Source organism: Rousettus aegyptiacus, unplaced genomic scaffold (genome assembly GCF_014176215.1).
Source record: "Rousettus aegyptiacus isolate mRouAeg1 unplaced genomic scaffold, mRouAeg1.p scaffold_m13_p_6, whole genome shotgun sequence".
Taxonomy (NCBI): domain Eukaryota; kingdom Metazoa; phylum Chordata; class Mammalia; order Chiroptera; family Pteropodidae; genus Rousettus; species Rousettus aegyptiacus.
This window is the reverse complement of record NW_023416309.1, coordinates 111247845-111260227: the sequence shown is the minus strand read 5'-3', so window position 1 is coordinate 111260227 and position 12383 is coordinate 111247845. Positions and strand designations below refer to the sequence as shown.

The 12383-nt window shown below is 51.4% G+C and overlaps 1 protein-coding gene across 4 annotated transcripts in view; it reads right to left on the bottom strand.

The window, feature by feature from the left end:
- Positions 1–10041, bottom strand: part of TMEM94 (transmembrane protein 94) — a 29887-nt gene extending 19846 nt beyond the window's left edge. Inside the window, exons 1-2 of one of the 4 annotated variants that reach the window (XM_036222348.1) lie at positions 9915–10041; positions 2524–2653 (exon numbers count right to left, since the gene is read on the bottom strand). In XM_036222348.1, the coding sequence (XP_036078241.1) occupies positions 2524–2547 (24 nt within the window). In that variant the 5' untranslated portion in view covers positions 2548–2653; positions 9915–10041. Of the gene's footprint in view, positions 1–2523; positions 2654–3468; positions 3540–3738; positions 4080–9914 lie in introns of those variants that run through there. The other 3 variants (XM_036222351.1, XM_036222350.1, XM_036222349.1) reach the window with 3 other exon arrangements.
- Between the last annotated feature and the right edge of the window lie 2342 nt (positions 10042–12383).

Sequence of the window (12383 nt, the reverse complement as noted above, 5' to 3'; positions counted from 1 at the left end):
CACTCCCTCCCGGTGAGGCCCTAGAAGGAACAGCCACAGGCTCTACCGGCAGGGGTTCTGCAGGGTTCCCCACCCGCCTGTTCCCTCCCCGCACTGCTCCCTCCTCCAGCGAAAGGGCAGCTCTGCACCCAAGAAGCAGAGACCCAGCCCCTCGTGGCTACAGCGCGTCCACCGCGGCCCGGAGGACTGGAGACAGGGGAGCGGAGACTCTGAAGGGGACACTCAGGATGGGCGGATCCTAAAGAGAAGGGGGGCAGGGTGCAGAAAATCAACCAGCAACAGCAGAACCGGTCCTGGGCTGCAGTCAGGGGACAAGAGGCCCCCTTACCGCCAACTACCACCGCCCGCTGCCCCCCTCCCCCACGCCCCCAAGAAGCCTCTGACTGTCAGAGGCCACAGGGATTATCATCCTTAGAAGCCCAATTACAACTCGCAAGGTACCTGAGGTAGAAACCCTGTCAGGTTCTGTTACTCGGCAGCTTGTACTGTCAATCCCGCAATTAGACTGTAAGCCTCTCCCGGCCAGGGGCCACCTCCCCAGCCCGAGTCCCACCAGCCCATATTGATCCCATTGCATGTGGCTGCTGCTGACGGGGACAGTGCTTTCTAGCTCTGGATTCAGCTATCCAGAAAGAGAAAAAAGAGGGTAAAGAAAAGTCCTCCAGGAAAACATGGCCCCTGAGAGCTAGCCGGCCTGGGCTCTCAAGCCTTATTCCTCGGGCTTGAGCAAGAAGCCAGCTCCCTGGATCCCTAGGAACTGCTGTTTTGGCAACAGGCTAGAACCGGAGGACAATACCATCTTCTGTTTGGGGAACACTCAGCCTTACCCAGGCAGGCGACTGCATGACACAACATCACGGCCTCTGGGGGGCAGGGGGTGCTCCCTGGAATTGAGCAGCGCACAGCCCTTGCAACTGTATGCAGCAGCCTTGCACCCAGGCTCGGGGAGAGGCAAGTGTAGCTTGCCCTGTGTGCCGGTCATTGCTAGGATGGACACCTGCAGAGCGGCCAGAGGCATCTGTGAATGGGAGGCTGAACAGACCTGCTTCAAGTTCAGGTCCACAAGCCTGTTCATGTGAAGCCTGGAGCTGAACAAGTCGGTAGTCAGCCAGGCACTACCAGAGACCCAGCTCCTTCGCCAGAGACCCAGTGGTCCCCAACCTTTGTGGCTCCTATGAGAATCTAACGCCTGATGATCTGAGGCGGAGCTGAGGCCTGATGATCTGAGGCGGAGCTGAGGCGGTGATGCTGGTGCTGGGGAGCGGCTGCAAGTACAGACGAAGCTTCGCTAATTCCCTTGCCACACACCTCCTGCTGTGTGGCCCAGTTCCTAACAGGTCACAGACTGGTACCAGTCTGCGACCTGGGGGTTGGAGACCCCTGCTCCAGACTTCCCAAGATCTCTTTGGCAAGAACTTCACTATTCATAAATTTAAGTTAATAAATATTTACTAAGCCCTTGCTATATGCCAGGGTCCATGCTAAGAGCCAGGGGACAGGTAGATTATTTCAATAGTGTAGCAAGTACGATGGTGGAGATGTAGGATGCTAAAAGAAGGGCCTCTGGAGAGGGGAGGGAGAATTTATCTGGAGAAGGTTATGCCTAAACTGGGTCTTAACGAAAGAACAGTGAGAGTTTGCCAGGAAAAAGGGTAGGGAGCATTTTAGGGTAACAGCCTAAACGTGGAGTGTGTGCCCAAACTCCGAAGCATTCAGAATTACTCATGGTAAAGGCCAAGGCAGGGTGGCTGGGGACGGGAGCGGGATCACGGAAGGCTCTGCACAGCACGCTAAAGGCTTCATCAGGTGGCACGAAGCCACCGATGACATTTAAGTAGGGGCAACAAAAGGCCAGCTCTGCATTTTGGATAGATTTCCCCGACAGCTGAGCAGAGGAAGATTAGAGACAGGGAGCTATTAGAGGGGTGGCAGAAGTCCAGGCGAGAGACGAAGGGACTCCTCGAGGGCAGCCTTCGACGCAGGAGAGGGATGCTCTGACGACAGACCCACCTCCACGCAAAGACGGCGTATACCTGGAGGCTGGCGCACCTGCGGTCAGGCTGGGAGGGGGAGGCCCGGACCTCCTCGCTGCTCACCTCCCAGGTACGCAGCTGTGTTTGGAGCTGTGTTTGGGGCAAGGCTGGGGAGCTTTTCCCTGACCACAGGGAGGGCGGCCAGCAGCACTCAGTGCAGCTCAACAGGTCGGGGCAGAGCCCCAGCAAAGAGCAAACAAATGAAACCTCACGCCCTTGGGCGAGAAGTAGAAGGCTGGCGTGCAGCCAACCCAAATCGCACACCTCTCCCTTGCAGGCGTGCGAGCGGGTCCGCGGCTCCCGTACCTGCGGCTCCCTGGGTGTCTGCTTTCCGGCGAGCACGGCGCCCTCTCAGAGTGGATCACGTTCACGCACCCCAAGCTTTTGGCTTAGAGCCCCCAAATAAGTACCTCCCGGGCAAATAAATACAAGAAGGTAGAGTTCAAGAGACACACAGACGATCCCTATAAGGGAACCGAACATGGCCTACCGCATGCTTCTCCTTCGGGTCCATGGGCCCGGAGTACTGCAGGCATGCCCAGGTGAGCGTGGTCACCCCCGAAAGGAAGGCTCCTCCCCAACATGTACGAACCCCAGTGACTCTGTCACAGTCACAGCATCTAGGGAAGAAAGAGAAGAAATCACGTGAGTCCAGATGCTGGAACGGGCAGCTGCTGTGAAACACAACAGTATCATCGAAACGGCGGGGCGGGCGCGGGCGAAGCTGCCGCCCCCGGGCACAGGTGCCCTGGCCGGCCTCGTCCTAGCAGCTCGGCGTCCACGAGCAGTCGCCTGTGGACTTTCCGAGCCCCGGAGGGAGGCGGCATCAGAGAGAATGCTGGGGTGCGGCTGGGGGCGTTCGAGCCTTCCGCCTTGCAATCTGAATTTTCCGAGGTGGGTTCCATGTGTGCTCTTTTCCTCGCTGGCTCCCGCAGGCAGGAAAGGCCTCGGCTTATCGGCTTCTTAGAAAGCGGAGGTTAGCATTAAGGTAAACGGGGATCTCGGTACAGCTCGGATGCTCAGGAGAGTGGCGGGGAGAGCGGCGGAGGTGGCAACGTCGGACGCGCCCACTCCACCGCTGCCAGCAGGAGCCCGGCACCCGTCCGCTTCCGTTTTCTGGGAAACACACGTCACCCAGGCCAACCCGTACGTGCCCACGGGCCTCCCGTGCGGTTTGCCGACAGGGCAGCGCTCACCGGGCCCCTGGGTAGATGTCCACAAGGATGCGAGCCGGTTTGACAACAGTCTGGAAGATGGGGACCAGCCCAGCCCTACCTCCTCACCCCACCGTGCTCCCCACACACCCCGACCCCCACCCACCCAGCCTGGCAGCCAGCACACTTTCGCGATGCCAGACCGGGGCGTGTCCGGGTAAAGAGTGCCACTGAGTAATGTGGTTTGGTGCCAGGCGACGCCTCGTGGGGAAAGCGCTAACCTGCTGACTACGGCGTTCTTTAAGGGGGCCTGCAGCAAAGCCTTGTTAAGAGGAGCTGGTCGGAAGCCCGGAGAACAGATCCACACAAGCTCTGTCTAGAAACGAAAAAGCTGTGTCCGGAGGACCCCAGCCAGGAGGCCCGGGCTCTGCGGCCACCAACGCCCCTCCGAGACCCCACCCGGCACCGGGGCCGACACCACGGGCCGGTGCTGCCCAGTCTCCCTACCGCTGTCTTTCTCTCTGGAGCTTTCAAAGCTGAGCGAGCCCCACTGTGTCAGAGACGGACAGTGACGCTGGAAGCCACCTCGCCGTGCGGTGACATTCAGTCTTGGCAGCCAGCTGAGATGAGATCCTGAGAGGCCAAATCCACTTTTCCTCAAAGCCGCTCTGACTCAGGCTGCCCGGGCCGTGTTTACGAGAACAGCTCAAGGTCCCCAGGACACCCCATCCCATCAGGGGCTGGATGAGATCGTTGCCACACAGGGAAAGGCACCAGGAGCCAGATGGGAATTGTGCTTAACTCCTGCCAACACTACAAGAGTGAAATAACTCTGCGGCCAGCTGGATCCACAGCAGTTCAGAGAGGGCAGCCAGGAGTGGGACATTTTCCTAAGAGTCTCTGTTTTCCCATCACTCCATACATGGGATTCTGGGAGAGAGCTGTCCTCAACTGTCTGATCTGAAACCAACAGCCGTATTCTTAAAGGGCCAGTTCAACTCCTGGCCGATTGTGAAAAATAAAGCATAAGCTTCAAAGCACAGAACCCAAAATACCCCTGGGTTTAAATCCTGGCTCCAACACGTATCGAATGCTAATTGACCTTGGCAAATTACTTGTCTCTCTGAGCCTCGGTGACATTGGTCATTGAGTGGAAATGATAATACCTATTTCACAGAGGTGTGACAAGAATTACGTAACATACTACATGCAGAGGGTCTAGGACAGTATCTGACAAATAGTAGGTCTTAATACAGAGCTGTCTTACCGAGAAGGTAAGAGCGAAGAAATGAAGGACCACATGGGACAGGAATCCAGGGGCTGAAATGCAGAGGACCTTGAAAGGCAAAACGGAGAGGCCCCGAGGAGTCACTGAAGGCTTCTGAGTGGTCCCAGCAGTTTAAGACAGTAGAGAATGAATCAGATGAGGAAGAAAAAGAAATGACAGGCAGAAGAGTTAGAGGAAAATTACGACGGGCTTGGTCTGTCATGACGAGAGTCCCCACGAAGGCGGCAGAGAAGCCGGGAAAACAAAGGGCTGGATGCTTCCTGCTGCCAACTCCGAAACCGGCATCAGAAAGAGCTAACTGGGTTCAGGTAGAGGGTGAGGTAAGAAGTTGGCTGTCCTTCCCGTCCTTCTAACACCACCTTCGTGTGCCCAACACACCAAAAACACAACTCAGCAGACTCGTAGTCAGCTGAGTCACTGGGCCCGAAGGGCACTAATTGATAGAGCCGCATTCTACTGGAGGAAGGGTTTTCATAGCAAGCCTCGGGGTTCTGGCCTCGGAGGTGTCCTAGCCAGTACTTCGATCGATGACTTCAGGGAGGAAACGGATGGTATGCTCGTCGAATTCTTGGATGGCATAAACCTAGAAAGTAGATGAAAGTCAAGATCCAAGAAGATCTCAACAGGCTGAAATGCTGGGCCAAATCTAATAGATTCGATTTAACTGTAATAGATTCAATATTATAGGTCCTGCGCTTAGGGTCAAAAAGTATTATATAAAACTACTATAAATTGCTTAGTTGAATGTAATTTCGATTCAAGCGACATGGCTGCCCACACTTCATTCATACTTAGACTGCATTAACAGATGTGCCATGTCCCCAGAAAGAGAGGGAAGTCTGATTTCTGTACATGAGAGTGCACCTGGAATATTTTGTTCATTTGTGCACCACACACTTCGAGAAGGACGCTGACAAAACTGGAATGCTTCCAGACAGCAGTAACCAGGTTGGAGGGACTGTGACATGAGAAATGGTGGGAGGGACCAAAGATGCTAGCCAGGAGGAAGAAGGGGCGGGCTTACTCTGGGAGGCTCCAAAAACCCGGGGCTAGATCGCGGTGGCAGCGGAAGATAGAAGGAGGTAGATTGGGGCTCAATGTGAGCGATATCTTTTACATAAAATAGGCTGCCCTGAGAAGCAATGGGTTCTTCATCGTGACAGAGATACAAGCAGAGGCTGGAAAATTATGGAGATGATGAATACATCAGGCAGCGAATAAGAAAGAGATGATGTCTTCTGGTGTCTTCTAACACTGAGGGATTATGAAACCAAGAAATCCAGTAGCTTCTACATATGAAAAGATACTCAACTCCACCCATAGTAAGAGACCTTCAAGTTAGACTACCCCAAGAGAACAAAGTCAAAAGCCTTTCACCATGTGACTTCAAGGTTTATAAAACTACAGTAATTAATCGGAGGCCTGGTAATAGAGAATCTAGAAATCGATCCAGACATATGTATGGTCAACTGATTTTCAAGAAAGGCGCAGAGGCGATTCAGTGGAAGAAAGATAGTCTTTTCAACAAATTGTGCTGGAGCAATTGAATGTTTAGATGCAAAAAAAAAAGAACTTGGAAATATAACTTGCACCTTATACAAAAATTAACTCAAAGATCACAGACCTAAGCGTAAAAGCAGAACTATAAAATTTCTAGAAGATAGAAAATCTTTGTGACTTAGGGTTAGATTTCTTAGATTCAACACCAAAAGCAAAACCTACTAAAGAAAAAATTATTACATTGGAACTGAGTGGCTAGGGACAAGCGGGGGCAAGAGGAGGGCAGAATTTTCACTGTGCATATTTTGGTGCCTTTTGATTTTCAAACCATGTGAATGTATCGAATGTACCTTTAAAAAAATCAGCAACCTCTCACTTCTGCGGAGATACCCAAAAGAAGTAAAAACAGGGACAAATATAAGTCCACTCATGTTCATAGCAGCATTATTCACAGTGGCCAAATGGTGCCAGCTACCCACGTGTCCATCGGCAGATGAACAGATAAACAAAACTCAGCATACACATGCAACAGAATATTAATCGGCCTCGAAAAGGAAGAAAATTTTGATATATGCTATAACATGAACGAACTTTGAAGACTTTACACTAAGTGGAATCAGCCAGTCACAGGACGGATAACGTATGATTCCATTTATATGAGGTCAGATTCAAAAAGACAGAATGTCGAATGGTGGTCACCAGGGCCCAGGGGCAGAAGGGAAATGGGGGTTCAGCGTTTAACGGGAGCAGCTTCAGTTTGGGAAGATGAAATTCTGGAGGTGGATGGTGGGGATGGTGGTGGACTTAAGTAACACCACAGGTTAAAATGGCAAAATGTATGCTATATGTATTTTATCACAATAAAAAAAAATCAACCACCTCTGATTTTGCAATTGGCTCTGGCTTATGTTCCCCCCTTATGTTCCAAAGCAACTTCAGGATGTTTATTCTCTTTTAAACATGCCTTTGAGTCTCTCTCCAGTATATGTCATTCCAAATGTTTCCCAATATTTTTCAGTTCGCTTCCTTACTACGGCAGACTACCGCCACAAATCTCTTTTTCAAGAGGCTCCTTAATTAAGAAAACTGAGATTTCTGGCTCTCCAGAGGCCACTGAAGACGGGTCTCTGTCCCTTGGGCACCCCTCTCTCCTCAGTCACTTTTGGCCTTTGGAGCCAGCAAAACCCAAAGCAATTGGGGTGAAAGGTGCCCAGCTTGACGCAGGCCTCCCGCCAGCCGGGTCTAAATCTGGTCTTTGCCCTCCTCTGTTTACTACTGTCTCGGGCAGCCAGCCGCAGGAGAAGCTTATCATTACGCAAACCCCGGATTACCAACCAAACCAGGTCCATTCGGAAGAAAAACATTCCTGCTGCAGCCCAGGCCTACCCTTTAGTTCACCTGTGCTATTGTCAACAAATCCAGGCCTGCTCACAAACCAAGGTTCAATCAAACATTTTTAAAGGAGCCTGCCTTATACTCTCATTGAAACAACGCTAACACAATAAAGAGATAAAAAATATTGACACGCAGTTACTAGCGGAGAAGTGCTAACCACGACCTGGACCATCTCATCTGAGCTCCAGGAATGGATTTAGAGGCTCTGTGTCTTCCCAACTCGGACTGCTACTATAGGACCTCACACCTGACTCACCAGATGGGGTTCAACAAAGCCTCGTAATATTTACATTAGCGCTCCTCCCTCTTCCTATAGAAATCGGTGCCCAAGCCCAGCATTAGGGTAAGAAGGATTTCGACCTTCATTTCTCAATAGTTCTGCAGGAGTTAAGCTTTCCAAAAGGCTGATTTTCAACAGTTGGAGCTGGCACTCCCTAGCAACTTCTCAAAATAGAAATGCGAAGGGCTTTCTGTTTTCTTCCATCTCAAGGCCCTGCCCTGGCTCTCTCAGGCTAATCGGTCTAATCTTCTGATGTCGGTCACCATAAACAAGGGGCCAGTGGGGGGCGGGGAGGCGGGGGTTCAAGGGCAGTTAACTCTCAATTATTCGGCAGCTGATCATCAAGGGGATGGTTTGTACTCCACCTCCCTGGTCCATGCACCACTCCCTGCTGTCCGCCAGTTTTCCTATTTGCAGTTCTGACAAAAAGAACCAGTGAGCAAGGAAGTTAAAGCTAACACGGCACCTAAAATAACACCTGCAGAAGATACGTGGATTTTATTTGAACATGCTATCCCCAGTTCCAGGCTTCATGATGGTCTGCAGTCTAATGTGTTCCGAACTTTACACTGATTTGCAAAATGTTTAAATCCACGCAACACTTTTATTTGACTCTTTAGATAATGAATCTTGTGCCATTTTTTAAAATTAAAATGACCTCGTCGAAATACTAAGATAGGCCTTTCTTTTGCCAAGATTACTATAAAGACATATCACAGTGGTATTTCTTCTTTGTCCAGTGGTTCTCGACCTTTTTCTGCCTCCGCGCTGTTTTTCTACACAACACATCCCCTTTAATAACATTTCTAAGGACACTACAATGGTTCCCCCAAATGGAGGAAGAGGCCACTTTGTCCTGACTCACCCCTCCCTGCCTTACCTGAGAATCGGGGTAATCATTTACGCCCCCAAGTATAGAGAGGGACCACAATAAATATAAATACGAGAAATCAGTGAACTACGACGTGCTGGTTACTTAAAATTAATGAGTGCAAAACGGTATTAAGAACGTAGTAAGCGATAGACCCCATGCTAGGGACCCCTTATACACCATTTCATTTAACGCTCTCAACCACCCTGCCAGAGGCAGGGAGAAGTTAGGGAACTTGAGTTCCTCGGATCACACCTGGAAAACACCTGGTACTACTAGATAAAGAACTCAACCACCTGGGCCCACAGCGTTCTAGCCCTGCCTCTCGGTGCCCCTGGCCCTGCCTTTTTTGCCTCTCTTGCCACAGCTGTAAAAGAAAAACGTTAAAACCGCTCCCTTCCTACTTCCATCTTCTAAGAGTACCCAGGCATGCCGCTAAGGCTGGGTATCTTGGATAAAGCAGAGAGAAAACTATCATCTCCTCCAACGCACAAAAACCCACATACTAGAAGGAAAACATTCAACGCAGAGCTCCCTCCTTTTTTCCCCAAGAGCCACACAAAAACTCAGAAGAGAGGGTGGGATGTAGCAGCACGGGACCCAATCAATGAACATGCCACAGTGCAGCCTCTGGTCAAACACCAATGAAAGGAGAGGCGTGTGTCCCTCGTATCTGGCACGGGGCACACCGAGCAGAGGCTCACACCGTGGCACACGAGGGACTGTAAGAAGTGGGCTTCAGCGGTGCGCAGCAGGGGAATGAGCACATAGCACAGAAATCAGTTTATAGGACGCAAGTATTGTGTTCCTCGAGCTGCTTCTAATGAGTCTTTAAAAGAGTCTGGAAAGACGGAAGGGGAAAAAAAGGACGGCACATTTCAAACTGCATCGCGGCAGTTCAGGGTCGAGAAGCCCCTGGGCTGGCTCCATCCATCGGGACACAGGGCACGCCGTCCGCACCGGGGCAGGGGCAGCAGCTGTGGGCACGCGCGGGGAAGACAACGGTCTATATTGGGGCGGGGGGCGGGGGCTCCCAGAGGCCTAGAAATACCGTGGACGTCAGCGGTGGAAGCCCTCTGGGCCAGGGCCCAGCCACAACACACCCGGGGCAGGGGTTCTTTGTTGGCGCGAGGCTTAGATTTCCGACGCGGACCCCCAAGGGGTCTAGGCAGGGCCGAGGGCGTGTGTGAACACCTGGGGGAAGGAAACTGCCAAGAGCTGGAGTCTAGGGACTGTCCCTTGACACCCCCTCCGAAGGGGTCCCACGAGGCCATTCCCTAGGTGCAGACCCCGGTCACCCCTCGCCTCGGCCGAGAATCCGGAGGACGCGGAAGGCCGACCCCCACGCCCCCGTGCTCCCCTTGTTTCGGGCCATGGGCCTCCTCGTACTTACCAGGGCCGGGGGGCTTGTCTTCCTCACCCGCGTCCTCTCCCCTCCCTGCCCCCTCCTCACTTCGTGTCCCCTCCTCCAGGGGCCACGTCCATGTCCGTTACTGGCAACTCTAAAGGGGTTTGCCTCCCTTCTCGGACAACGGAGACGCTGCTGGCAAACTAAATTTGTGGACGTCGATTGGTCAAAATCCGAGGCGGGCGGGAATTCTGGCTTCTTATTGGCTACGTGACACGCCAGGCTGTAGCTGCGCCCGCCCCTTTGAGAGCCTGGCGGAAGTAAGTGCCAAGCGATGCCAGCCAGAGAGCAAGCAGCCACCGCGCAGCCTTGGGCGTGATGCTCGGGCGCTCTCTGGTGCAGAGGTCCCGACCGCAGGGGAAGGCACGGCTTCCGCCTCGATTAGTTTTCTTACGAAATTATCCCAAAAAGATGAACCGGGTACCCCTCCTCTCCCGGCCTTCTTTCTTTCTTTTTTTTAAATAAGCCTTTTGTTGAGCGCCCTTGTCTCCTGAGCTCCCTCCTTGTTGCTGGGAAGAAATGCCTTAGAGACACCTTGCTCGGGGACCTTGGAGGGAGTCCCTCAGGGACTAATACTGCGACTCAACCAAAGCTGGCGAATCTAAGGCAGTACTGCCATTTTCCTCTCGGCTTGGCTGAACTCTTGGGAAAAACAAGTTTAAAAATTTTTTTCTCGATAATTACAGAAATCGCCTGGGAGACCTCTCTTGGGAAAACAAAGCAAGCCTGTGTCAGTATTTACATCTGTTTTCCCAGAGACCTAAGTCTGGAGACTCGGTTTTTTGGTTCGGGTTTTTTGTTGTTGTTGTTCTTTTTTTTTAATCTATTTATAAAATTGGAAGAGGGTCATGGCTGGCCCTGGGAAGCAAGAGCCCCTTTCTCCGTTAAATGAATTGAATTATGTAGTTAAAAATCTCTCTTTCTTCTCAGCTGGACAAGGTGCCATTTCAGTACCTAATCTTGCATTAGGGAAGGAACTGTTTTAGCTTTTCCCTAAAACACTGGTAGAGTCATGTCACTTTCCTGCACACAAAAATCTTCTGCAGTATGTTTTTGTAAATAGAGGGAGGCCATATGTCTCTGCCTGACAGTGAAAGGCCCTCATAAATGGACGCGGACATACATGTCCAGGCTAAACTCCCCACAAACCAAACTACTCCCGCAGCCACATAGATTCACTACCATCCCCTAAATACATCTGGAGTCCTCCCAGCTCTGCTCCTTTGCCCAAGAGATTCCCTGTGCTTCGAAGATCCCCTCCTACCAAGACAGCCAAGATTCAATACATTACCATCCAAAAAAAAAAGGATGGCACACTCCGAAAGGCAAAGCTCCCTGCCTGAAGCCTCTGGCTTTTATTTTAGTCTTGGAAACTTTCTTTATAGCACTATACGTCTTGTTGTCTCCAGTGCCGCCTTTACAAAAACGTGCTCTGTACACCACCATTTGTGTAAGACCTCAAGCTCCCCGAAGGCAGCTGGCTCATCCTGAGAGTCCCCATAGCACCTTAGAGCCCTGTACCAGTCAGTGTTTGCTGAATTGAACTAGTCAATTGCCTCTATCTTAATATCTTTCCACTTCGTCCTAGAAGGTTTACATGGCTGCATTTAGAAGGTTAACAAATGCAGCATAGTCATCCTGCCCTGCTCCACCTTGTACCCCACTCTACTCTGGCCATACTTGTTTCTCTGCTCCATTGGATTTTATGAATATCGCTCAACAAACCTGGACTGAGCGCCTCCCGGATTCAGGGGCTGTGTTACCGCCTTTTGCCTCCCGGTCATGCCCTCTGTCAGTTCCCCCAGCCATAAAACGTTGCTGAAGAAGTCAACAAAGCACTCAAGCCAAAACATGCCAATGCATCATCCACTCTGAAATCACCCTGGCTAGACTTTTTGTGGCTCAGAGGTCCCTATGACCGCGGCTAGTTGGCTGCCTACCAACCCCGGGCAGCTTTACCAAGCCTTCATTTTTCTGGAGCCTCCCCCATCTCTCCCTATCAAAATGACCTTGAGGAGAAGACTAAGACCTTCCAGTGGAGATTTCTCATCCACTTCATCTACTTCTGTTTCCCTCTCAATGCTCCTCCAAGGAAGAGACACCCATCTCCCTTTCCCTCTCTGTGCCCTCAGTCCCCTCCCTGACCCTAGCTTATTCCACTTGGCTAGGCTCAGCTTATGCTGTTTGCTGTGCCTGAAATGCCCTTCTCACCTCCTTTCTTCCTGGCTCGCTCCCTATCTTCCTTTAAGATCAGATTGGCTTGTCCCTGCTCTGTTTTTCATAATTCCCTCTAGATAACTATATCGCTCACTCACCACATTGTTTTATATCTTTGGCAGGAAAACGATATTAATAATGCATCAATATTCACAGTCTTTTCTCTCCCCCTGCCTGCTAAGGAGGAGTCTGTCTGTGCCCGTTGGGTTCCAGATCACTGCGCAGTATCAGAACAGT